Below are 27,371 nucleotides of genomic sequence, written 5' to 3' on the forward strand. Positions count from 1 at the left end.
AAATGTAGTCCACTGTGTGGCATCAGACTTAAACGGAGATAACTATTTACAATTTTTCCAATGCATTCCAGTAATAGAGCTTCATGGTAAATGATCTAATACATTTACTTCAGTGCTCTGGTTCAGTCAAATTAAGAGCAGTGTACACTGAATGTGCTTCAGGGGCCATGTAAAGCCTCCAGCAAACACTAAAGCCTCTGGCAGAATGATTTAAATCCCCCGAGCAACAAAACGGGAACACTGATGGCATGAGGATCAATTAAAGCTAGACCTTAGAACAATTTACTAAACTACTGAAGCATTTTGTTGCTAAAACATTAAGAGGGAAAATCTGGGATGATTTCCAAAGAAAACTGAGTATGGATCTAGAAAGTGTATATAAACGCTGTGCTAATTAGGTTTCTAAAAACATGCATGAAACACACTACATGTTTCTGTTTTTTTCTGTTAAAGTTCACCATTTCACAAGAAAGAGGAACAATTTGATATTACAGGGGGAAATGAAATAACTCATTAGTGTAGATTTTTTTTGCAGACTTGGTGACCCAAAAAAACAAAACCTTGAACTCTAAGAAAACAAAAGTTCTCCACTCTTCAACTGAAATTACCGGATACCATTGGATTCAATGTGACTGTTGCAGACTGTGTTGTGTTGGTGAACTAAATCTGATTAATATATTTTCCCCTCCTGTCTGCTGTCTGGGATGGTAACCCTGAGTTACAGTCTACACTCTGTCTGCGCTGTGCTGTGGTCTGGTTAATGATGCTTCCTGGCAGATCTGACACCTATAAACTCTAAACCCAAAATAAAACTAAATGTTTTTGTATTTTTTAGGAAAGATGGAAACATGTGGGTATCAGAATGAGATAATACACTTTTATAAGTCTGTAAATAGCAACTGCTAAGCAAAAGTGGTGCAATCATGTAGCTATTTGGAGATTTCTTGTGGTACTGTATATGCGTGGATGCACTTAGTTGGTTTAACATTTAACCCATAAGTGAAGAAAAATGTGGCTTAAACATTTCTCCAGACAGAACTACAGTTCCAGTCATTCATATTGCTTTAAATCTAAAAAAAACCTTACATGTTGTACTTTTTTTCCAGCGTGAACATGAATTAAACCTCCTTTAATGAGTTCCCCCTAAAACCTTTCAACAACTCTGTGCAGAGAGGGAGAACTTGAGGCCAGTCATAGGTTTTTAACTATAAGTGGGCCCCATTGGGAGGTCAAGGGCAGCTACTGCAGTTGAATGGTAGAGTACTTACTGTAGGTTGCATAACATATTGTTGATGAGGCATCCATGACGTACTCTGGACCTGAAGAGAAACACATAAAATGTAAAATGATTGTGATGATTTAATAAATGTCATTCATTCCTAGAGTGATCTAAGTAGTATCCCATATGCAGCCTGAAATGCTATTCAAATACTCACAATATGTTCAAATACTCTCCATTCTGGAGGTCTTTCAAATGATTGCTTTGGTTTTAATACACCAAAAACGCCTGAACTCTTCACAGATTAAGTCGTGCAAAGGAAATAGGAAACGAATTTAAAAGTCTGGAGGCAGCAAATCTCCCTCCTGCCTCCTCATTACCGCCAGCAGTATGACTTGTGAATAGAGCCCACATATTAGGTTCCTTCTCTGTGATAATAATAAGACTAATGCCCTGTGCAGTTGCTAGATGGGTGAAACATTGTGTGAATTTGAGGGACAGGCTGCTCATTGTTCAAAGGTAAAAAGAAAAGAGAATAAAAGCAGTGATTTGAGAGCATTGTAAAGCAGCTTTGTCGTATGTGAGCCAGAATTCAGAGGCACACCAAGCTCGTACCAGAGATAAACATACACAGACATGCATATTTACAAATGTGGATGTGTAAGTTAAAGGGATGGTGAGACAGTGACAGAGACAATGATCAAGAGACTGGAGGAATGGAGGAAACAAACAGAGCTTTAAATGTGCTGGAGAGAGAGGAATTAGACAGCTTGTTGCAGACAAACACACAGGCTGGCCGCTGATCCTGCTAAAATGATTAGATTAAACAAAGACAAACACGGAATAATCTGCTATAAGAGCAATCAATCCTCCGAGCCAACGCAAATGCGTGATTTGGATCCAAACCTAAACAGGCTTGATATTCCATAACATGACGCCAAGTCTGTTTGTTTATACACGGCAGTATTTGTTCTCCCCAGCTGAACGGGACAGCAGATAGACACACAGAAAGCTTATCTTTAATCACTTATCTGCAGTGTTTTCTGACAAAGACACTGCATGACCATCATGGGATTTATTTCGTGGAGAGTAGCGCTGCAGTCTTCAGTCTCAGACTCTTTTCGGAGAGATGGCAATTTTAAGTGAACAATTTGAGAAAAAATGTGGTGAGATTTTTGATCATCACACAAAACCCCTTTGTTGGGATTAACTCACATTTATTCACAGCCAATTCAGGGCTTTGTTGATTGGGCTGAGAAAATCTTCAACTAAAATCCCACAATAAGAATATTACCAAGAGTCATGTTTTCAAACCAGTGTAAAAAAATAGAGGTATTTTACAATAAACCATAGACTGTAGAGAGGAAGTGATTGCTCCTCTGTTTAAAAAGGAAGTGAAGCAGCTTAGACCTGCAGTCTCTAAAGTGGCCAGCAGGGGGCAACTCATCTCGTTGCACAAAAAAAGTAAAATTCAATAGAACCAGATGAGAGAATTGCAATACTTCTATGTTAATTTATTACCCCATTAAAATGTTCCTACTCATTTTTTGGTCCCCATTCGTAGTTGTCTTCATCAATGCACCATGATGGTTATTTTGAAAGTGATGGTCCCATTTGCCGTATCATTACTGTTCAGTATTCTGTGCTACAAGGCATTGCTATGTGTAATTACAAAGCAGCTACAACAGCCAACCGCCAGCTGGAACGACGTAGCCAACTTCTTGTCCGAATATGGTTACCACTGGTTCCAAAAAAAACAAGATGACACGAGCCAAAATGTTATACTGAGTTTAAAAACCAACAGGCGATGTCACTGTGGCTATGTGCACTTACTTTAAATACAGTCCTAAATCAAAGGGCACATTTGAAGAAATTGCGTCACAGTGATGCATTGAAAGCTCTTTCAACTTAACAAACTTTACAAATACTAAAGGGGCAGTGCGTAGAAATTGAATATTTAGGGATATCTAGCGGTCAGATTCTAGGCTGAAATGCATCCCTGCTAATCCCTCTTGGTGACGCGACGGTGGCCTTCGAGGACAAGAAGCTGCTGTGACGCATGATAAGTATGATCTTCAATTTGTCATTTCAATCGCTATTTGGCATGCTTGCCTTACAGCCCCTGGTCCAAGACATTGCTCGGGACCTCAAGAGCTTCGCTGTTACGGCTCTGCAGGTCGGTCTGTTTTGAGGACACCAGTCTGTAAGCCATCCACGCTAAGAGGGCTACCATCATACCCAAAGACATCCAGCTGGCCTGCCGCATCCAGAGAGAGAGTTTTAACCTTCTGCTCCTGCTGCTGCCCAAACAACCACTATCTCCTCTGTTTAAAAATTCATGCAACCTTAACTTCTGCTGCCTTCAATGCCTCTATCTGATGAGATGTGTGTTGTAGAGGTCAGCTTAGTGGGATTTAAAGTTCACTTCTGCCAAACTTTTACCACACAGCCTTGAAGTGATGGCCTTGCTTTGCACAATGTCAAACTGGCACTGTTGTTGTAAAAATCTTGTGAGCCTTGTACAGAACTTGTATGATTGAGGTTTTTGCACAGTCTGAAAGCACTTTCAAATTACAACAGGGAGGTTTAACGTGAGACACAAAATCGAAAACCTTCAGCTGTGACATAAAGAGCTTTTAATATTCCTTGAAAAATGAAAAAAAGTGTGACTTAAGACCACAGGTATATCAATTATTAGAAAGTGCTATGCAGAGAGTTACAGCAGAAAAGGGTAAAATGCAACACTGCATGTGGAAACCCCAAATAACATTTCCTTGAGTATCTAAAGACAGCTCTAACAATGTGGCTTTGATATTTTACTTGAAAACCGTTACCAAAGTCCAGTTTTCTTCATATTTACACTAGGTCCAGTGAAATCCAAATGTATTATGTGCCTGACCTAAAAGAAGCTTCCCACCGCTGGCTAACCTCACAGCCTGTGTTACCATTTAAAAACAGCCTGTGAGCCAATAAACCAAATAGCCGACTGGTCAGTCATTCAGTAGCACGGTCAGCCAATTGGCTGTCCGATCATCCAGTCATATTTAAAGCCAAACATCCAGCCAGTTAGCTGGTTAGTAAGCCAGCCAGCAGCATATTTAGTCAGCCAGTGAGCCAGTCTGCAGAGCCAATGATGTAAACCAGGCCACGGTTGGCTGACAGTTCGAGCTGAGATCTTGGTACTGATCTGGCCTGGACCGGCTCCTGTCATGTGCATCATCAAAGCTCTTTTTCCAGGAAACAAAGCCAATCGCCTGGCTTTAGAGAACCCCAGATTACTGCTGCTGGCACGGGTCTTTGCACATTTGATAAATAAATGCCATCAAACTCCAACAACATCCACACGCAGGGATGAATAACATGTACAGTCATTTCTGTACTCTCTGAGATTTTCATTACAAAGGAAATAGTTTCCATCATGAAAGCAAGTGATTTTCTTTTGTCTGGCACATGTAGCTGCCTTGCTTGTCTTCTATTTTCTTTCCCTCTGTCTCTTTGTACTTGAACAGAAGATGAAGGACTCACCTTCCCGCCGTGACTGGCTGAAGGGCAATATTACAGGAAGCGGTGGCAGAGCTGCCCGATATTGAAACTGTGAGGATTAATATTCCTCAAAAGCCCGGCCATTGTTTTTGATAAATCAATTTGGGAAGCCTTCCGAGAGCGGATTAGAGACGCGCCCTGGCCCACTTTTCTCCCTCCTCCTTCACCTCCTCCTCCTCCTCTTTTCCCCTCATCCCTCCACCACAGGTACTGGACTGGAGTTTTAATCAAGCGTACCTCAAAGACGGGCACGACAACCTTCAGCGACACCCCTCCTCTTTCTCCCCCAGCTGAGCTGTCACCATCACCACCACCCGCACTATCCTTCCTCCTCTCCCTAGTTGTCTCTCTCTCCATCTGTCCCTTCTATTTTTCTATCTATCCTTCATCTCCTTCCTCTTGCTCACTCTCCTTGTGTCTCTTTCTCTGCATACCAAACAGAGGCGATGTTAAACGATAGCGTCTGAGCACGAGGGCACGACGGTGCCGCCTCTTGATGTTCCGATGCAACGAAGGGTGCCGCGCGAAATCCTCGGCGACGGAAAACAGTTAACACTCTTGACATCTTACACAGCCAATTTTCACATTACTGTTCTATTCTGTTTCATCACTAACAAAGATCACAGCCATGTGGATTGTGGGAAAACTGTTTGGAAGAGGAAGTGCTTGTATCCAAGAGAGTAAAAATAAAAATGAGAAAGAAACGCCTTCGTCACGTAAGCAGCTGAGGGAGCACTAAAGAGGTCAGCAAACTGGAAGGGAGAGAAGTGTTTGTTTTTCCTAGACACTTTCATTCTTGATGGGTGATTTAATTTTTTTCTACGCTGTCAGCCTTATTTTAATCCTTTTTTTCTGTTACTTGTTTTCTGATGCCTGTTGTGTTTGCCGCCCACGAAACAGATGTCATCAAGCACAGCTGGAGCAGGCAGAGGAACAATGAGAGAAGAAGTAGAAGAGGAGAACCTCACACTGTGTTTGCAGCCCGCCCCCTCTCTTCCAGCTCTCTTTACACAAAACAAAACCCTCCTATTACACACACAGAGATCTACCCATAATGCAGTGCATTAAGGCCCACCTGATATGTGGAGACGGGGGAAGCAGCGATGAAGGGCGTGATGGAGGTCTGTGCAATCATGCGGTTGGTGGCAATGCTGTAAGGCGAGGAGTAGAACCTGGGGAGGGACAGGAAAGAGAGGAAAAGTAGGAGAAGGGTGGAGAGACAAAAAGAGGAGATATGGTAGAATTAGTTTGTCTGATTTTTAAAAAACAGTATAGATATAAAGTTACGTCACCTTAGTCAAACAATGATAGGTTAACTGACTCATCTCTGTCTTTCCAGGTTGTGTAGTCTATGTAATAGAGAAGAACACACACACACACACTCACACAAAAACACACACTGGAGATTTATCCTGCTGCTTGTTCAGAGCAAACACTCCACCGTATATTGTGTTTCGAACGCTGCATAAAAGTTTCATGAAGTGTCTTATAGTGTTCTCAATTGAAAAGTCGTTTTTTATAACATCAAATTGAGCTTTGTCATCATAGGAAGCTTTTCTTTTCAAAGTGGATTCGGGTATCAAGAAGTCTATACTAGGGTGGCTTCCTTTAGCAGCAGGGTTGTAGATTGAGCTTGGAGAAGGTTTCAATGCATTTCATTAAGGTTTGACATGAGCTGCAAAGACGGGACATGGTCTGGAAAGCTACTTTATCTCATTGCTGGAGGTTTAAAGTGAATTAGGTAGAAGTTCCAATAGTTTTGTCAAATTAAGATCATAATCCTGGCTGAGGATATTAGATGTGTTCTGCACTCGGTGCCAAGACCCCACATTTGATTTTACTGGTAAACCATCAGTTTTTTTATTTTGTTGGTTTTAACCCTGATGTGTTTGGGGACTCGACGACCAAGGACAACATTAAGGTCAAACCAATGCCATAAAATTTGATGTATTTGGTGCACTTTTAATACCTGAGTGGCTGTGTCCTATAAACTGGTGTGATCCACATACTGCTACAAAGTGCAGAGAGGGGTGTTAACCCAGAAGACGGCATCTTAACCTGGCAAAAGCTTCATCCCACACTGGTGCCATCTTTATCTGCCACCAAATCCCACTGAATGCAATCTGATGCGATTGAAACGTTACCCCTCTTACTCTTTAGCTGTGCCGCAATTTATCGGGTAGGATCCTGCGCCAACATTTTTAAGATAATTTTCTGTTTCAAGGGGTCTGTCTTTTAACAGTCTTATCCGCCACTGTTAAATTGAGTTGAAGAAAAATTATATTAAAAAAAGAAGTTAAACGTTTACAGAAGTCTCACTTATTATTAAATTAGATCTGTATTTAGCAAGCGGCAACCTCCGGTCTCAAACTATGAAGCCCATGCGGAAGTGTTATCAACCACAATCCATCAAGAATCTGCTTGAGGCTGGCTGCAGAAACACCGGAAACCACAAAGACACCAATTCAAAAAAGACGATCTTTGCAGCTTTAATAAACATGTTTACAGCCTGGTTCAAAAAACGGCTTGGCTCTACATAGCTAATCTCTCTATCGGCACACACTGTACGGGGGGTGAATTTTTTTCTAACGCAACTGTTCAGAAGATATTAAGATTACGAGTTTTTGCCCAAATAAGGACATGACTGACTTGACTACCAGACGGGAACACATAGCTGTTGGCTAGGAGGCTCAAACTCCACCTCTTTACGTCACACTGCCTGGTTGAGTTCTGCGTTTCCAATATGGCTGCCGCCGTCGATTGGCTTCAAAAGAGCGCTCAGGAACAGATGGGTGACGTCACGGATACTACCTACATTATTTATACAGTCTATGGTATTTAAGCATACAATATGGAAAGATGCATGTTAATACAAGGTGTAGAAGCCTTGTGAGCACACTGCATTAACTCATCTGAAGGTAGTCTGGTTTAAATCATGTTGGATCTTGTGCACACGGGATTCATGAAAAATGCTGGCCCTTCACCTCTGCCATCATCTTCCTCTGCAGTTTTTTCCCTGGAGAACACTGATCAGACTTCAGTGAGGATAAAAGATTGCACTCAAGAGCATAAGAACCTTCAAGATCGAACTCTAATTATTTTTATCCACCTTGATAAAGACCTTAAAACTGGCCCATGTGGCACAACGTACTATGATTTCTTATTACAACAGGAATTTTTATTTTTCATGCAAAGGCTCTATAGCACATAAAACATAAAAGAATTCCTTAATTCTAGTAATAATATAACTTAATCTTACTTTCTCTTTTTTTTAACCTATATTAAATGTGCAAGTGCAGTTTTTGGCAAATGGAAGCTTTTCCAGGGTGAATTAAATGACTAAATTATTCCACCATATCTGTTAGCTGATTCATTCTGTAATATATTTTCTACTTTTCTGTAAAACTTGAACAAAGTTGACTACTTTCACATTCTTCTCTACTTAATTCCTCTTATTTCATTTATTTTCTGCAATATAATCATTGAGTTAAACTTCTGCTTGAATGTATTACGAGTGAATCTTTCCTTCCCCAGCAGGTCTGTTGCTTAACACAAGTATCTTTGGGATTATAATTTAGCGGATTTGCAGCAAAGTAGGCTTTTACATGGCAGGCTGTGTGTAATGAGTGAAGCTATTCATGCCTTTTTTTTTTTGGTGGGGATTGACTCAGAGTCACTGGGGGATAAGTGGTTTAGGAAGTGGGGAATGAGAAGCTTCCTGTAAAGGACTGAGGCCAGAGGGAGATACAGAGCAGCCTCAGCTCTCTCCTTCCTGTTCCAGCGCTACAGGGACAAATAAAACACGTCGCCGGGTCGTTTATTTCTACAGCACTATTAAATCATGACATAAAGACGTGCAGGAACACACACATACATGAGGACCCAAACACACCCAAACACACACAAGCTAACTCAGCTGCCCTCTGCAATTTCTCACTCGACCCCACCAATGAAAACCGATATTTGAAGTCCATATAGATTTCCTTAATCAAACAGTAACAAAGTGCAGACACTACATTAATCTTTATGTATGACAGTATTATTGACTGAAGTCCTGCGAGCCAAGAGGTGAGTGTATTAGCTGGTGCCAAAGGATGGATTGATTGTCAAACTCTTACCCATTCTGCATTGCAGCTGGATCATATGTTAACGCCATGCCAGTCTGCAAGAGAAAAAAACATATACATACAGGATTAATCATAAATTGAGAGAAAAAGAACAGACAGTGAACTCCAACCAGAGAAAATGTGAGGGTTCAAAAGACATCACAGGTAAAGTTTGTTACAAAACAGCAACAACATTTTTGTCTTCATCATTTTTGTCTTCATCATTTTCCCTTTCCTTATCGTCTCTTCAAATTCAATGGACAGCTCACAGCAGTTCTCTTGTGAGGACATGTAATTCCTTTGTGGTAGAGGATTACAGGAAAAGACTGTATAATGTTGAATTTCATTTTGTACAGATTAAAAACAAGACAAAGCGCTATTTTACCAAATGAAATAAAATTAATCCCAGATCTAAAATCTTTCACAAGAGAGGTTAAGTGTTGGCTAAAAGCAAACCAGAGCTGTGCTCAATGTTAGGGAAATTTGAACGGCATTTGTGTATATTATATATATGATATGCGGTTTAATTGTGTCTTCATATCTGAACTTATATTTGCTTTTATGATAATGGATGCTGCACTTTTTATGTTATTTTTTTTGAGCATTTTTGCCTTTATTGATAATACAGATGGTAGAGGCAGGAAATGGGGGGAGTAGAGAGGGGGGGGGGGGCATGCAGCAAAGGGTTTTGGCTGTGGGTTGAACCAGTGACTGCTGCGAAGAGGACTACAGCCTCTGTGTAAGGGCTGCACCTAGGTCAACTGGGCGCCCCAACTAGGGACAATTAGCAAAAAGCTATAAACATTCTGTGCAATCCATCAGTTAATTGCTTTGTATTGGAGCTATATTATATTGCATCATCCCATCAAATAGATACATTTAAATTCACAATAACTGAACTGTGAATCTGCTAGAAGGCTTTAAACCAGGGGTGTCAAACTAATTTCAGTTCAGGGGCCACATACAGTCTAATTTGATCTCAAGTGGGCCGGACCAGTAAAATCATAACATAAGAACCTATAAAGAAGGACAACTACAAATTTCTCCCTTTGTTTTAGTACAAAATGTACAAGAACAGGTACAGGTGCAGGTGCGCTCCATCAACACAATGATTGTATGCAACCCCCAGAGAACAAATCTGATATAGCAGTTACTTTTATTGAAAAAATTGCAGTTAATGTCTTGTTTTTTTTTTCATTTTGGGAAGTCATCCACTGTCCGGATTGGAACCTCTGGTGGGCCGGTTTTGGCCCGCGGGCCGTATGTTTGACACCCCTGCTTTAAACGGTGCAAAACATGCTGTTTCTTTTGTTAGCAGTCTTAATGCTAAGCTTGGCAAATTAGCCGTAGCATCATACTGATGATATAGACATGAGAGGTATCAATCATCTCATCTAAGTGTCAGCGGTAAAGCACAAAAAAGTATTTCTCAAAGTTCTCAACTACTTCTTAACGACTTTAAGCTCCTGTAATAAATTTTAAATTGTGTTGATTTTGGTGCCCGAGCACTACATCTGACTGTTAGCTGATTTTTTTTTAAATCTGTACATGTGTAATTAATGCTTTTTAACAACAAATCTCATGCTCTTCTCTCTGAATAGTCGTATGTATCATCCATTGATAATCTTTGCCTTAGAAAGAGACTGTTTCTGCAGTTTGCTGTTAATCACTCCTGCGGCAGATGTTACAGGCATTATGAAATAATTGCAGAGAAATAGTCAATGTTTGTGCAGATAGTCTTGTTTGCTTTTGTAGCTCATAAAGAAGCATCAATATCAATTTAAGTCTTTTTACAACAAGATTAAAACACCCCACAGGAGCTTTAATGTCAGGTGGGAAGGACCAATTGTCACCTTATTAAGGATCTGGAAAGCCTGCAAACTTTTATTTGTTTATTTAATTCAATCACACATTTCAGGAGCTGGACCCTCACTGGTATAAATGTTGTGGTATAGTATGGTTAGTATAGTACACTGGCGACCATTCTGTTGCTTTCTACTGTGTCACTTTGTTCTTGTGTGTTCCATTGGTCTCCAGGTAACCTGTCAATATGCTCTTGCAATATCACTAAGATAATAAGATGTACCTTTATTGCACTTAGGAGAACAATATAAACCATATCCTCTTGTTTTCCCAAATAAATTAATCAAATCAAAATCATTTTAAATCTGAAAATCTGACAAGTGATAGAACCTGTGTGAGGAAAAAGCTTGAACAGGGTGAATTTGATATCGAGGACGCCTCCCTTTCTATTTCAATCACGTACAATCATGTTTTTATGAATAAGAGGAAATGAAGAAGTGCCCTTTGGAGAGAAAAGGAGTGAGTGGAAAAACTCAGTTCTTTGTCTGGTGAAGGTGTGTGTGAGTGTGTGTGTTTTACTCAGTGTGTGTGTGGCCCTCCAAGTCCAGGAGAGAAACCTGTGCAGCACAATCCGTCATCTGCATTCCTGAAGGTTCTCTCCCAGAGGAGGGCTAATCCGATTTCTTTTAACGGGAGGCTGCTGAGGACGGCAGATTTCATCAGCATACATGCACACACATACACACACTCTCTTTTCTTGCCCTTCCCCTCTCTCTCTCTTCACCTCTCCTTTCTTCCTCCATCATACTGTGTTCTCCTTCTCTCTTTCCTTACCTTTGTCTCTTCATCCCTCACCCCCTCATCTCCTAATCTACCCTTCTCCTGTCTTTCTGTACCACTTTTTGCCCTTGTTCCTCCTGTGGGTTACCTACACTGAGCTGTAGTGTTAAGGGAATAGCGGCTCAGAGGAGCAGGGGGATCAGTGAGCCTAGACTGAACCCACGGCAGTTAAGGGTAAAGGGACCCGCAACATCGCTTTTGTCATCTAGGTATCTTTAAAGGTGTTTTGAACTATAGTGTTTATGAATCTGCTTATTTTGCAGTGATTTTGAATGTATTGAAACCCTCTCTTTGCATTTAAAATAAGATCAGGACAGTCCTTTGTGCGTGTTTGCATGCACATTAATAGCAGACATGGCCAGCTGTCTGCTGAGGCCGACAACTCCCCTAAGTGCTGCCCTTGGTTGCATGTGCTGATGAAATTACCAGCAGAGAATGCTCTGGACTGAGAACCTGCAAGGCTGATGACTGAATACTGATGCAGTCGGCTTTTGGCTGTTCCACAACAAGAGAAATAAATGTCCAGAGACTGTTTGTGAATATTATGTCAGTATTTTATACTTTAAGCCACTGTTTTGGGTGATTTTAGCACCCCGTGGACAAAACAGTACGTTCCATCACTTAACTGATCTTTACCCGCACTTGACTGAGGAGTGTTCTTTGACCAAATTCTCAACCTGCTTCCTTGATAATCAAATTTCTTACCCACTGTGAATCTTTGCTATTGTGCAGTGAGTCACTTGGTCTCACACCATCTAACTATAACTATATCAAAATACTCAATCTTATCGCTGATGGAGCTGTTGCTTTAAATTATTATATAAAGGCAAAATGTTACGTTTCATTCCATTCTATAGCCAGAAGATTCCTCACAGCAGCTTTAACACACCTTTTACACTAAGCTCATAGTCTTTGTGGAACATCGCTTACTGTAGTCTCTGTGGTGTCACTCATGAAGATGCTTTATAATTCCCAATGATTGCGGAAAAAGTGGCTAAACTTCACTTTCAGTCAACTTAAACATTGGAAAGGAAATGGACCTAAGGCAAGCGTTAAGCCTCGTAGTCATCAGCTACTACCTGCCCACCTGTCTGTCAACTCCTCCACACCCCTCTGTATGCAAATGTATGCACTACTGTTAGCCTTAATATATTCAAACAGGATGTATCTTATTTCATTATTCTCCATTGCAGGGGCAGCAGAAAACAGGAAGACACTGCAGAACTACGGTGTGCCAAAAGGGACAATATGGCACACAAATTGAAAAGACAACTGACAACTGACAATGCTACGTTTTATACTTTTACACACTGGTCACATAAACAAGTTGCTCTAAAGCTCATGTCATGAAGTTGTTGGTTAATCTGAGTTAAAGACCCCTGTTGATACCCCAGCAATTTCTCTCTTTGCTGATCTTGTGCTTTAAATGTGTAAATTGGGATTGACGGCAAAAATGTTATCTTTATTCATTTCAAATGAAACTCACAATGAATCTATGAATGTAAACTTTGAAGAAAGGCTGTTTTGGCAGTCAGCTGTTAATCACCTTGTTTGACACCTACCCCGAGTGGCAGGGATGACAGGCATACAAAATATCTCTGTAAAAATAATATCTGACTATTGTTCTTGATTTCTTTTAAAGGTCAAATAGGGGCATTGTTATGAATTCCAGGATGCTTTATTACCAGCTTAAAACTCACATACTGGAGCTTTAAACTTGTGTCAATGTTCAAGCAGCTAAGTTGTGAAAAAAGTTCGGGTGAGGACTGCTCTCATTAGGCAGCTGTAGGGACACCTGTTTAATATAGGACTCACATAGGAGTGCCTTGTGGACTTAAACACACACACGTATGAACACGCACACGCACACACACACATACACACACACACACTGACCCACTCCCTCCTGGTATTTTTGTCTTCCTTAAACACATTCGCTTTCTATTTTTTCTCCCTGCCTCGTGGCCACGCACACACATGCACACACACGCACGCACACACTCGGACATCTGTCAGGCTTTCACACAGAGTGGAAAGCCGGATGTTTTATTTTTTCATCCACACTCATTCCCCTAGAGTAGGTGCTTGAGAAGTGTGACTTTGAAAGTTTTTGTGTGTGGGAGTGTGTGCTGGTGAAAGTGAGCAAGGAAGTGAAAAAGGAGAGAAAGAGAGAGAGAAAGGGGAGAAAAGAATGAGCACCCATGGCGTTTGTATCTGTTTGTGTGTGTGTGTGTGCAGCAGAAAAAGATGCAGTGACTAATATGTTTGTCAGCATGAGACAGCGAGAGACAGCACTTTCTAGACTCCCACTTTGGGTAGTTTACAACAAAATCTGTCATATATTTCTCAATCCTCACCAGCAGCCACCCTGCAGCACTCAACCCTGTGTAACTCCTGACTGATCATGCAATCCCCCCCCCCCCCCTCTCTCTCTCTCCATATGTTGCTGTGGGATCTGGGAGAACTTCAAACACAGGGAAGAAGACACAGAGAGACAAAGTGAGAGAGGGTGAGAAGTAGAGAGCAGTGAAAGGCTGGAAAAAGAGAGAAAGGAGAGTGAGAGATATTAGAAGAATGAGAGAGATAGAGAAGGAAGAGAGGCAAAGAGATAAAAAGAAAGAGAGAGAGAGAGAGTAATGGATGTCATGGGGTGTTGCTCCCCATCACCCTGCCTGGCACAGGGTGTGAGCTGAAGAATGGCCTCACTCTGATAAACTCACTCTCTGGTCAGATCTCCCATCTCTCCTCCTGCTGTGTGTACAGCTGATCAGTGACCATAAGCATACACACAACATGGCATACTATGCTTAGTGTATAGGGGCCTATCTATTAAAATGTAAGTGTAAATGCAGGCTTAATGTAATGCGACCTAAATGCTATAAAACAAGCCATATCTGGAGGTTGACTGATCAGGGTTAGGGAAACTACTTGTAAAGTATAGCGAGCTGAACTACCTGTTATAGCTTCCCTCCAAAACTAGTTTTGAATATTGATGGTTGTTTTTTCATTTTATATCCAGGTTCCAGGCGCTGACCCTGGCCTTCCTGAGATCTGATTGGTCATCCCAGTAGCCAGTCGTAAACCTGTCTCAACCTACCAGTTGGACGACCTAGCAGGAGGCAAAGTAGAGTTGAGGCAGGCCTTTAGCCTCCTCGTTAACAGCTACAGTGTCAGCCATACCCCACAGACTGTATAAAATATGGACGTAGTATCCATGACGTCACCCATCTGTTTCTGAAGAGCTGTTTTGAAGCCAATCGGCAGCGGCAGCCATATTGCTTCTGTCCAGCCAGTGTGACGTAAAGAGGCGGACTTTGAGCCTCCTAGCCAACAGCTACAGTGTTCCCACAGGCAGCTGGGCCTCTCATTGGAAGACGAGTAATCTCAATATTTTCGAAATTGCCGCGTTAGAAAAAAATTCACCCCCCTCACAGTGAGAGGACATCGAGAAATGAGCTATCCAAACACTCATCTTTTGTACCAGGCTGTAAACATGTTTATTTCTGCTGTAAAGATCGTCTTTTTCCCATTCATGTGTATGTGACTCCCGGTACTTCCGGAGCCAGCCTAAAGCTTCTAAACTTTGTATAGAAGTCAAACTTCCTGGCTTGGAATAATGTTGCTGTTGGATGTGCTCCAGAAAAGCAAATTAGCAGTATATAAACATATTTTACAGGAGGTAAGATCAGTGTGACATGGTGAGCAGGTGGTGGTGGTGGTTTAAGATCAGGTCAGAGATAGTGTGTGTGTGTAACATAAAGCAGGTGAGTAGTAAGGGATGAATTAAGCAAAGGAAGAAAAGTCTGTTTCCACTGTTTAGGCGGATAGCTTTTTTCTTTATCCTTATAATGATGCTAAAGATGAAGTACACACACACACACACACACACACACACACACACACACACACACACACACACACACACACACACACACACACACACACACACACACACATATACATTCACAATCCTATCACTTCACCTCAAGTTAACTGAGCTGACCCTGTCAATGTGTGGAGGTGCAGGGTGATGTAGAAATGCTATTTAGGTTAAACACGCCTCACTGGCTCACACCTGCTGAACATGTGATGGACAGACACAAACACACACACACAAACTCCTTCCAGACACACGCACCTGGAACCTCCACCACCCACACAGACACACAGAGAGCATGTGTTTGCTGAAGGACAAACATTTCATCTCCCTTACCTTGCCGCTTCAGCACAACTGTCAGCCTCACCGAATATGTGTGTGTATGTGTGTGTTTATTCACTCTGTTCTATATAGTCCAGTCTCTCTACCTGTCTCCTCTGTGTGTCCTTTCTGGTATAGCTGCTCTGTATCCTATGAAGACACTTTAACCTTGTCTCCACATGTTGCTGATGAATATGTTACCATGGCGCTGTATCCAATTTCTGGTTTCCCTGCATCCTGATGTATGGCGGGAATATACGTGTTCACTGAGGCGTTTGGCTTGAGATGCAATTTACGTGACAGCGCCCATGCATCCGGGGGCATTTTGATCGATATCTGGGTTTTTTTTCTTTTCTTTTTTTAACAGCCTCATACCTTAGAGTAAATACAAATGGCAGGCAGTAATGGTGTACGTAAAACCAGATGTTGGAGCTGACTCAAGGGGCCTTATGAGCGAGGGGGGGTCTGCTATCACAAACACTATGACCTCAGAGGTGAATGCCTGGCTCGTAACGTCATCATGTTGGATCTGTGCAGAGTTTAACTGGGTCAACTTGAATATGTTGACCACAGCATTCACTTATTATCACATCTTAGAGAATAATGATCTGAGTCAAAGACAGTATGCTTGTTATTTACTGAATATGTGTATGTTAGCATTTAGGGATTAAGACGAATAGCACTAAAAGAAGAGGCATGTGATCCTCATTCTGGATTCTAAAACCTGTTAAAAGCTCAGGATAAACAAAGTCAATTAGCTTTGTGTCAAACGTGTTTACTTATTGTCACTTGTGATATTCCCTTAATTAGATGGATGAGGGTTTTTTTCGGGACACTAATACAAGTATCTGAAATGCCTCCAATAAGCACTTCAATAATATGAAGGGTATTGGCAATAACACCAAGTATTTTTTTGCTCTGCAAAATATATAAATGCAAATAAAATCAGTTTCTTCTCCTCCAATACAGTGGCATACACTGTATTAATACATTGTATGGCTAATAGGGATGGCAACCGAAAACCGGTTATTTTTGAGAACTGGTTCCAAGTGATTAGATTTCTGGGAATCGTTTGTTTGCGTGCCTTACGATTCCGCTTATTGATTCTTCTTACGTCGCAAATGCGTGATGACGTTAACCGCGAGAAGTGTATTTTGGTTTAGAACTTTTCCAACATGGCGTCGAGGCAGAAGCACTCCAGAGTTTGGCTATATTTCACGCGAAAAGGTAATACCAGGGCTACTTGCAACCCTTGCAAAGCTTTAATTTCTTCAAAGGGGGGGAATACTTCCAATATGCAGAAACATTTGTCCACCCAGCATGCAATTCATTTGCGGAAATGTAGCGTGTTTGATACGCTACTTAGTGAAGGTGAGTCTCATCCAGCTAAAAGCAGGAGCGGACCTAACGTCACGGCGTCATCTGCTTTTAATGTCGAAGGTAACGATAAACTCCTCCAGGTCCTCTGTTGTGTTTATGTTAGCTCCCTGTTAACCTCCTTTCACCATATGAATTCTCTCCATCTTCTGAAATTAAATTTTAGATGACGATGATTGCCAGAGTCATGCGAGCTCAGAGGCTGGCTCTCACACCGGCTCAGAGGCTGCAGCGGGTAGCTCTCGCGCACCTCTAGCAACCCCTTTCACAGAGGCAGGGAAGACTAAACTGACAGAGGCGAGGATAAACGAGTTTCACCGAGCAGTGACCAGATTTGTGGTTAAGGGTTTACACCCCTTTGCTATTGTAGATGCCTCTGAATTTAGGTAGGTTAATTTGTTGCATATTTTCTGTTATCTCCTCAGGTGAAATCGAGAATGATCAGAGTTGCATGTTGTTTTAACCAGTGTAGTTATGTATCATTATTCCCATGTTTTCTGTAGGGAGATGATAAAGACTCTCAACTCTAAATACCATGCCCCAAACAAACAAAACCCATAGAAACAAACCCATTTGTATTATTTAATTCCCTCATCCAATGAGAATCGATAGGAGAATCAATAAGGAATCTGATCGTTAAGCAGCATTGATAATGGAATTGGAATCGCTAAATTCTTATCAATTCCCATCCCTAATGGCTACCCCAAGCCACAGAGAGTTGAATGTGAGCAAAAGCCAATTTGTCAATTAACAAAAGTTAGATCTGCACTGATTTGTTTTGGCACTCTACGAGCAACTTTAGACAGATCTTTTTCTGTTCTGACAGTACAAGTAAACATTTAATGAATCCGTGACATGATGTGTGATGACAGCTGTTGTCTTGATGTAACCTCTTACCTCGCCTTCTCTGTGCCACGGCCTCCCGTTCTGAGGATACTTGCTCTGGCTCTGGCGTTTCTTCTGCCCTCCGTCGGCGAATTTGCACAGCAAAGGCTCCGTGGGAGCTGCAGAGACAAGGAGAGAGGACAAAATCATATTAAAAGAGTTTATTCTGTCACCCCTTTCAGAAGGAGAAGAACCCTTTTGATTTGTGTTTCATGAGTCTGCTGCTACCATGGTATCTCTGCGTCTCCCTCCTCCCTCCCCTTTCTCTCTGCTTTCCTATGGAGCTCCTAGACAGATTCCCAGACCGACAATGTTGGCAGGCCCACCTTACCCTGGCCCAGGCTGGCAGCCCATGAAAGCGCATTGCTGGGTATTGTTGAAATAATAATCACAGTAATCGCTCTTGTAAATACCTCTGAGATGGTAATGCAGGACTCTGGCGCTGCCAGCCAAGGCTTATTTCTAGAAGGCGTTCCTGTTCCTCACGCGTATTCCCTCTGTGTTGTACTTTTACAGCCATGTTCTCTTTTATTTGAAATTTTATGCCTTTTTCCACTCTCACTGGGTGCAAGTGACTTACAAGGCTGTGCTGTTTGAGTAGAGGCTGTAGGATATGAGTGATGCTGTTCTTGGAGTGCACACCGGGGGCACTGTAAGCACTTCTATCAGCAGGTAAATGTGACATAAATAAGCTGTCAGTTATCCAATTAAAATGCAGTAAAAGCCCTCTTGCTGTGTTGGTAGTGTGAGCAGTGCTGCCAATAAAAGGTGCTAAAAGAATTGCGTTTACATGTCACTGCAAAGATAACTTCTCAAAGAGCACTTTCCCACACTTTGGCTGCAGGTGTGCGCAAAAAAAAAGACACAAATTGATTCAAGTGATGAGATGATGAGGAGAGAGAGAATGACAGTGAAAGAAAAAAAATTCCCTCGTGAGAATTTAGTGCCTCTCTTGGATGGGGATCTAGGGGTCTTAACAGTGTTGGCCCCCTTTTCAGTGTGCGTCAACAAGATGGGAATCTTTTTGGAAGCAGACTGAGGAGATGTGAGAGGAGAAGGAGACAGTGAGAAACAAGGGAAGCACAAGAAATGGAAGGAGAGTGACAGAGATAAGAGGAACAGGTGGGTGACTAAAGAAGGAGACAAGGGGGGGAACAAGAAGTAGAGAGAGAATCTCCACCAGGATCAAACACTCAATCCCTGGGAACGCTGGACAGTTCAGCAACAGTACAGCACACACTAAGCCAGCAAGCTTGTCCAGACACTGAACTGCTGCCTCCCTGCACCTGGTGGCTTAGAAAAGACCTGATGGCTTGCCTGTCATCGCATTCGCATTACAGGCCTGGCAGCTCGTGACACGGCCGCTCTGTGACGACACACGGCTGTCTGCGGGAGGTTGAGCAATGGGACCTTTCATCATGCTGTGCCAGAGATGACACCCACAGAGAGAATTGTTGAGGCTTTAATCTGCGCTCCCAGATGTTAGAGGCACTTGGGCCTTGACCGAAAGCACAAGACAGGGGAGGAAGAAATCTTATCAGGGTTGAGACGGCAGTGACGGCAGTAAAGCTATCTGTGATGAGCTCAGGGAAGTTTTCATCAGTTTTGCTTCGACAGAAGATTATGTTTGTTTTTTAATTTCTGTTTTCTGAAATGTGAGTAAAGTAATGTAGTCTTACTTTAAGATAATTATTTTTGGTAGGTTTCTGAGTTGGATCTAAATGAGAAAAAACCTGCCGCACTTAAACATATTGCTGTGTTTGTTACTTAACAGCTTAAGTAGGGCTGTGGCCTTGGAGTACACTAAGCCCTAGTCAATGAAAAGAAGCTTCAAAGTGTATCCTTGCCTGCACTCCATAGGTTATGTTGCAGTTGTCAATATAAATTTCTTGAAAAGTTCAATGGACGATGCACCTCTTTTATACAATGGTGGGGCCAAGGAGGAATGATGATATACTACGTGCCAATATGTTAAATACATTCAGAAACATTTCCACCAATGCAGTCAACAAGGGCACAGTGTTAACAATGTTACTCTCAACCTTATTATCCTGAGAGCTCAGTTGGTAGCAGAGGCGAGAATATGAGTAAGCAGGGGTGACCTGGCCCCTCTTTTCTGACTGGCCACCCCAGCAACCACCCCGAAATCCTGAGCCATTACTGGCAATTTGTCTTGTCAGATGCAGGATTAATGTTAAAATATAGTATTTAGGCTGTGCTGCAGCAGGCTACTAGGAGCTTTCTTTGCATTTTGATGTGGCACAGTACTTTTGACAGTATTTTAAACTGTGACATTGGACACACATGTCTGAGTCCTTCAAAACTTCCGCTTCAAGCGTTTATATAGAATATAACTTAAGGGATCTTCACTTTTGGTCAACTAAACAGAAGAACATTGTTGTGCATGCTAGCTGGCTCCTTAATCACCAGTTAGTTAAAACTTATTATCAATAATCGTAATATTGTCGGCCCGAAATGCCGGTCATGTGTTGAGTATGAGGTATAACTAAGCGGCAACTTCCGGTCTAAAAATATGAGTCAATGCGGAAGTGTTAAAAGCTGCAGTTCATCGAGGATCCGCTTGAGGCTGGCTCCGGAAGTACCGGAAGTCACATACACATGAATGGGGAAAAGACGATCTTTGCAGCATTAATAAACATGTTTACAGCCTGGTACAAAAGATGAGTGTAGTCTGAATAGCTAATTTCTCGACGTCCTCTCACTGTGAGGGGGGTGAATTTTTTTCTAATTCGGCAATTTCGAAGATATTGAGATTACTAGTCTTCCAATGAGAGGCACAGCTGCCTGTGGGAACACTGCAGCTGTTGGCTAGGAGGCTCAAAGCCCGCCTCTTTACGTCACACTGGCTCGACAGAAGCAATATGGCTGCCGCAGCCGATTGGTCTCAAAACAGCTCTTCAGAAACAGATGGGTGACGTCACAGATACTACGTCCATATTTTTTACAGTCTATGGGTATAACACATTTAACCACCTTTAACAAGGTCAGTAGCCCTGAGTGTTGCTGTGTCTGGTTAAACTAGCATTTAACAATGTGATTGTTAAATTAAGTGTATGTTTCCATTGAAATTGACTCTATGACTGGTTGCTGATGCTTGTAATGGCAATTTCGGTTCCTTTTGTGTTTTAAATTGTGATGTCTAGAACTCCTAAACCTCCTTTCTGAATACACAACCCTGCCCTGGTGCAGATACCTGCAGCCAGACAAAGGGTGTGAAGCATACCTTAGGGGGCGTTCCTCAGGTATAAATGTTTAAGTTTTCCCCATGTTCAGGGTCTTTCTTCATTCTAACCGCTCGGGTGTTGACTGACCTTTTCTTTGCAAAGAAAATAAAACCTTGTCAGCCGGCAGAAGTCTCTATTTCATTATTCACCAGTAACGGGAAAAACTTCCACAACATGCTACTCGTAACTTGCACCCATTCGTTGCATTGTGTTCTTTCTCTTCCCCAATTGAGCAGTCTCTCTTCTGTTGTTCAATCAAATAAAAGCAAAGGCAGAATAAACGTTTTTCTCTTCAATTCCTGGAACTTGTACCATTTTTGATACACTTGGAAGTTGGTACTTGGATCATTTAATTCAATTTGTTACAGGACACCTGATCAACTGTTCATTTAAATGAATGCCTTCCAGTCAAATTAAACGGCTGGAGGAAAATTTCCATCAGCCTTAAAACAGACTTCTACAAAAAAAGTGTTGGTATGCTTACATTTCTTCAGGGTCTACTAGGGGACAAACTTTTTGAGTCCGCCCAGGAGAATGTTACCGAAAAGAGAGGAAGAGAAAGAGATGAAGCTAAAGAAAAACAAAAGCTCTCCCAAAGCTCTCCTCTGGCACTCGGGGAGATAATTAGCTATAGGAGCGATTTGGAGAATCTGACACAGAGCACACTGACGTTACCCCTGTGACTACAACCCCCAGTTCCCACAGCGAAGCGGCCAATTTGTTTAAGACTCCTGCCCAAGATCAACAGCCTCGTACAACCCCACCCAGCCTGTGATCACACTCGCCCTGACACACACACACACACACACACACCCTTCTCCTGCCCTGCTATAAAACCTTGAAAACACACCAAAATACCAGCAGACACATTCACACGCAATTCAGACTGCTGCCAGAGTAAAAACCTTTCTTAGACCTCTTGCCACACACACCGTCATCGCTGGCAGAGCCTAGAACAAACCAGGCAATGCTAGCTTGCTGATGCTGCGTCTTTGGGTCACTGGCTCCAAGTGCAACACATTTTGAACTGGCTCCTGCTTGAAGGGGGCCGCTTGGAAAAATAAAAACCTCAATTATGAACCAATTTGCTGCCATTTAATGATCCTGAAACATGGGAAAAAGGCATAAAGTGCTGTTGGTCAGAGGTCAAGAGCTGGCGCTACCAAGGTGCTGCATGGGAACTCCTAATTGTCTTTTTATGTGGGTTGCTGTAGGAACTGGTAAACACATTAATGAGAAGTGACCGCAGACGTTTTGTATGCACATGCATGTGCCAACCAACACACACACACACACACACACACACACACACACACACACACACACACACACACACACACACACACACACACACACACACACACACACACACACACATACACACACACACACACACACACACATACATACATGTGTGCGACCGAGCACCCGCACGAGAGGGAAGCACGAGTGTCCTCTTTGGTTGCAGAGCAGAGTTGTTCCATGTTCCTGTAGTGATGCTAGACTGGGTGATGTGGTTTTAAAGTGCGTATATACATTACTTGTGACTTATACTGCACGCTGTGTAAGACTTCAGCCTGATACGCGACAGTGTTTTCCCTGCCGTTATATTGAGGGCACACCCGCTGGGTCCCGCCCCCCCTTGGAAGTCAAAGCAGGAGTAAGTCAAGGTTACCTCTCTCATAGATCAGGTCTGTACCTTGTTCTTTAATTTAACAGACTAAATATCCTCATGTTATTTATCTTATTTACATGACGGGATGTCATTTCTGTCTCTACATGGTCGCTTGTTCACAGTTCTCCTCTGCTCTCTGTATCGCGCACTGCAGATGTGCATGCAGACAGTCACACATACACTCACACACACGCAACCCCCCCCTGCACAGCAGAACATGTGTCAGGTATAGCTGCCCCTGATACATTTCATTTAATTTAAAAACTGTGCTTTTGAGCTGAAACAAATGTTGGTAATTTCAATAAACTACAATAAAAAAAAAGGCATGGAAATTTCTCTTTTTCTGTATCGAAAAGGTATCGAACTGTGACAAAAACGTATCGAACCAAACAAAACCGTGGATTTTGTGCATCGTTGCACCCCTAATACATCCATCCATCCATCCATCCATCCATCCATCCATACACACACACACATACATACATACATACAAACATACATACATACATACAAACATACACCTACATACATACATACAAAAGCAAATACACGGTTTAGCAAGATGTCTGCTGCTAGCCTCATTTGATCACAGCCTTGGCTCAATCACACTCTACACTTTGCATGTGGCTCTAAAGATATAGTCATGGCTTTCTGCTCATCAATAGACACATTACCACACAGTAAAGTGTACCAAGTGCGTGCAGATGTACTTCTGTGTGAGACAGAGGAATTACAATAGGCATTTAAATTGAGGCTTGTTGCACTTATTAGCACTGCGTGTGTAAGTAATTGTTGCTGTTGCCTGTGCTTCCTGTGGGCCGGCATCTGGGGGAAATCAGCCCTTTGTCTGCAGAATAACAGCAAGCACAGCGAGAACACCACATCACACCATTCCTTTTTCTATCTGGTATCTGCAGACAAAGAGCGCTTGCTTGCGTGCTCCGGATGGTCTCCCAAGGCCAGCTGAACAAAATCTGATCCATGAATGCAAATCAACACATGTATTATAATACATCAATGTCAGTAACATCATGCATTCACACGCTGGCTGTACATCTGCTTGGCCTGAATGGTGAAATCAATGCAGGAATGCCCCCTCGAGCCACACAGGGCTCGTGTGAAAGATTCTGCTCAGGGAAACAGCCAGCTTTTCTCCAGCAAGACGGTCACAAAAGAGGCCTCTCACAAGGGCTGGGGAGTCAAACTGGGTTGGACTCGCTTTGCTCTCAGCCCTAAAAAGGGAGAACACACAGAACTGTTCAGCCACTTGAACCAAAATATGTCAAACTGAGAAGCTGCAGTCACAGGAAGCTTTGCACTTCTCTTTTGGAATTTTGGTTGAAGGTTTCTACAGGTGGTTGGCTTGAAGTTCCATGAGATATTTATCTCTAGAAAGTCATTTAGTTTTCTCAGTTTGTTTTACTGCAAGGGCATACATGGAGGAAAAAAAGGAAAAGAGAAGAAAGAGGACATATTTTATTGGGATTCTGCTATGCTCTGACGCTGCTCGAGGGGTTCTCTAATTGGATCAACAACTGTCTGATTCCCATCAGCTGGCTTGACCTGTCTGCCCAGACTGAGGAGGCAGTGTCTTATGGGAAAGACAGTGAAAAAGAGTGGGAGGTAGAGAGAAGGAGAGAGACGGAGACACATTGAAAGATAAGACAGAGTTCAAGAAATGGATACAGATGCAGAAAAAAACGACCAAAAGTCCAGCCGGCTAGCATACATGCCGCCATTTTCAGAGTAATTCAGACGAGCTCAGAATGGATGCCAACAGGGGAAGGCGGACGACAGCGACTTCCCAACAGGGAGGGCTTTGACGGATCCCAGTCGATAGCTCTCGCAACTGCCACGCCGGCCTCGCATCCTTCAGCGTGGAAATGAAGACAGTCTGCCCGTCGTTTTGCTGACAGGGACGGCACACATGGCTCAATGACACCGCCCTGATAAATGGTTGTGCGGCGTTGAGAGGAGAGCGTGGCGGAGAGCGAGACAAAGAGGGGGGAAAAGGGAGTGGAAGGATAGATGGAGAGACAGATAGGGTGTCATAGAGGGACAAAAAGACATGAGGAGACAGTGACAGAGAAGGAGAGGAGAGAGAGAGAAGTTCAGCGAGTGACAGGAGAAGTCCAGTTCCCCACCCTGTCTCTGATCCATACTCTATAGATGAGTGAGTGAGATTAGCATAGGGAAGAAGGATGGCAACAACGCCTTGCTTCTCACCCTGCATCTGCTTACACTTGCTCTATTACTATTGATCAGTCCCTGCTTACACTTCCCCATAGAGGGCTCCTGCAGCACGCCAGCCGCTGCAGGCCTGAGATGATATTATGGATTACGGGAAGAGAAGTGGAGGGAAGAGCTGTGGATGCGGGTGGTAGAAGCTCTGATCGATGAGCTATTGCACACTTAACAAGAGTAATGTTATGTAGGGAGTCTGTGACATGCTAATCCATCTCTCACTCCACTGCATCTCTCTGTCCTGGTTATCTGCTGTCTGCCTCTATCTATCTATCTATCTATCTATCTATCTATCTATCTATCTATCTATCTATCTATCTATCTATCTATCTATCTATCTATCTATCTATCTATCTATCTATCTATCTATCTATCTATCTATCTATCTATCTATCTATCTATCTATCTATCTATCTATCATTTTGTCTTCTCTTTTTACTTTCCATTTCTCTGTCAGGCTTTCAGTCACTTTCATTTTTTGTGTCTCACTCACTTCCTATATTTCTTTCACTTTCTCTGTCTCTCTATTCTATTTCCATTTCTCTCTTAGGCCTTATGTCTCTCATTCTCTCTCAATCTTTTCTGTTTTTCTCTCCTTTTCTTGTCAGTCTATCTATATCGTTCTCTCTTTCTTTTTGTCTTTCTCACTCTTTCTGTCTCTTTTCTGTCTTTCACTTTTATATTTTTTATTATTTCTGTCCCTCTCTCCAATTTTTTCTCTTTCTCTGACTTTCTATCACTCTCTCCAATTTTTTCTCTTTCTCTGACTTTCTATCACTCTCTTTCAATTTTTGTCTATTCCTTGCTTTTTGTCACACTGTTTCTTTTGCTACTTGTCCATCTATCTCTCACTTTCAGTCTTTCTCTAGTTTTTCCCCCTCTCTTTTATAATCTTTATATTTTTTTCTTTGTCTTCCATTTTCTGCTCTATTTTTTAATTATTTCTCTTGCTCATCTCTGTTTCTCTCTGATTCTGCCTTTTTGTTTCCTCTCTTTTATAGTCTCTCTCTCTCTGTCTCTTTTTTTTACCATTTGTTCTCTTGTTTTATCCCTCTTAATTTTTTCTTTGTCACTATTTCAGTCTTGTTTTTACCTCCCTAGTTCTCTCTTTCTCATTCTCTCTTTTTGCATGTTTCTTTAATCTCGATATTTGTCCATCAACCTATCAATCTATTAATCCATCCATCTGTCTGTCTGTCTGTCCATCCATCCATCCATCCCTCCGTCTGTCCGTCCGTCCATCCATCCATCATCCATCCATCATCCATCCATTCATGCTTTCACTCCTCACTGAGCTCACACTGTTCTGAAGCCAGTTAAGACAAGGTACGCAGATATTCTATCTTTTTTTCCTGCGTGTGTCTTACAGTCAGTCTGAACACAGCAGACAACAACAATCAACTCTCAAACTATCTTCTGGGTATCAGAATGATTAGAAAAGTGAGTGTGAGTGCATGTTTTTGAGTCTTAGAAGAGATCCAGATCAATATGCAAACATTTATGTGAGAACAGAAAAAGGTGAAGAAGATTCAGAGCTGTAATTATTCCAGCAGATGAAAATATGGGTGAATATGTCAGTGCCTCTGAGTTCTCACTCTGAGTTAATCTTCTCTTACAGCAAATGTGAGAGCTAGAGCAGCGCCAAACCAGCGGTGGGTTTCCAGCTGCTAGCCAACTCCTGCGAGACGAGCTCAGAGGTAGCAGTTAACGAGAACTTCATTTTAGCTTAATCAGCTAATTCCACTTGCCATTCCTGACGCTATGGTTGCCATGGTGAGTAAACAAATGAGAAAATACAGAAGACAGAAGTGTGTGAGTTTAAGGAGGAGCTGGTGTATGTGCACCACTGAAAATTCAACTTCCATATATTAGAATAACATTTATAAGAGCAGACAGTCGTCACTGCATGCATTCCAAATTTCAGAGCTGCGAGTCGCTGGTTGCTCGATACAGATGCAGTTTTAAAGTAACCGTGGCAGATGTTTCTAATGCAAAACCCACACACACTGCTCCTCTCTGCCAACATCTTTGTTGCTGCAGTATCAGTGGTGGATTTACACAGCTGGCCAGGGTGGCAATTACAGCCTGGCCGCATTGTGGTCGCTACAAAATTGTTAGAGTATAGTTTAAGATTGAAAACAGTATTTGCAGAGGGTTCGAAATAAGATCCCAGCTGAGAAAACAAAATCATCTGCAGCAGATGCAAGAGTCAAATTCATCACAGGCTTGCTGTTCT

The 27,371-nt window shown here is 42.2% G+C and overlaps 1 protein-coding gene across 2 annotated transcripts in view; it reads right to left on the minus strand.

Moving 5' to 3' along the window:
• rbms3 (RNA binding motif, single stranded interacting protein) overlaps positions 1-27,371 on the minus strand; it is a 361,699-nt gene that overhangs the window by 35,392 nt on the left and 298,936 nt on the right. For both annotated transcript variants that reach the window (XM_034704063.1, XM_034704064.1), the window contains 4 exons: positions 17,984-18,090; positions 8,881-8,924; positions 5,838-5,934; positions 1,269-1,319 (listed from right to left, as the gene is read on the minus strand). In XM_034704063.1, coding sequence (XP_034559954.1) covers positions 1,269-1,319; positions 5,838-5,934; positions 8,881-8,924; positions 17,984-18,090 — 299 coding nt within the window. The remainder of the gene's footprint in view (positions 1-1,268; positions 1,320-5,837; positions 5,935-8,880; positions 8,925-17,983; positions 18,091-27,371) is intronic.

This window comes from Notolabrus celidotus, chromosome 16, assembly GCF_009762535.1.
Source record: "Notolabrus celidotus isolate fNotCel1 chromosome 16, fNotCel1.pri, whole genome shotgun sequence".
In the NCBI taxonomy this organism is placed as follows: Eukaryota; Metazoa; Chordata; class Actinopteri; order Labriformes; family Labridae; genus Notolabrus; species Notolabrus celidotus.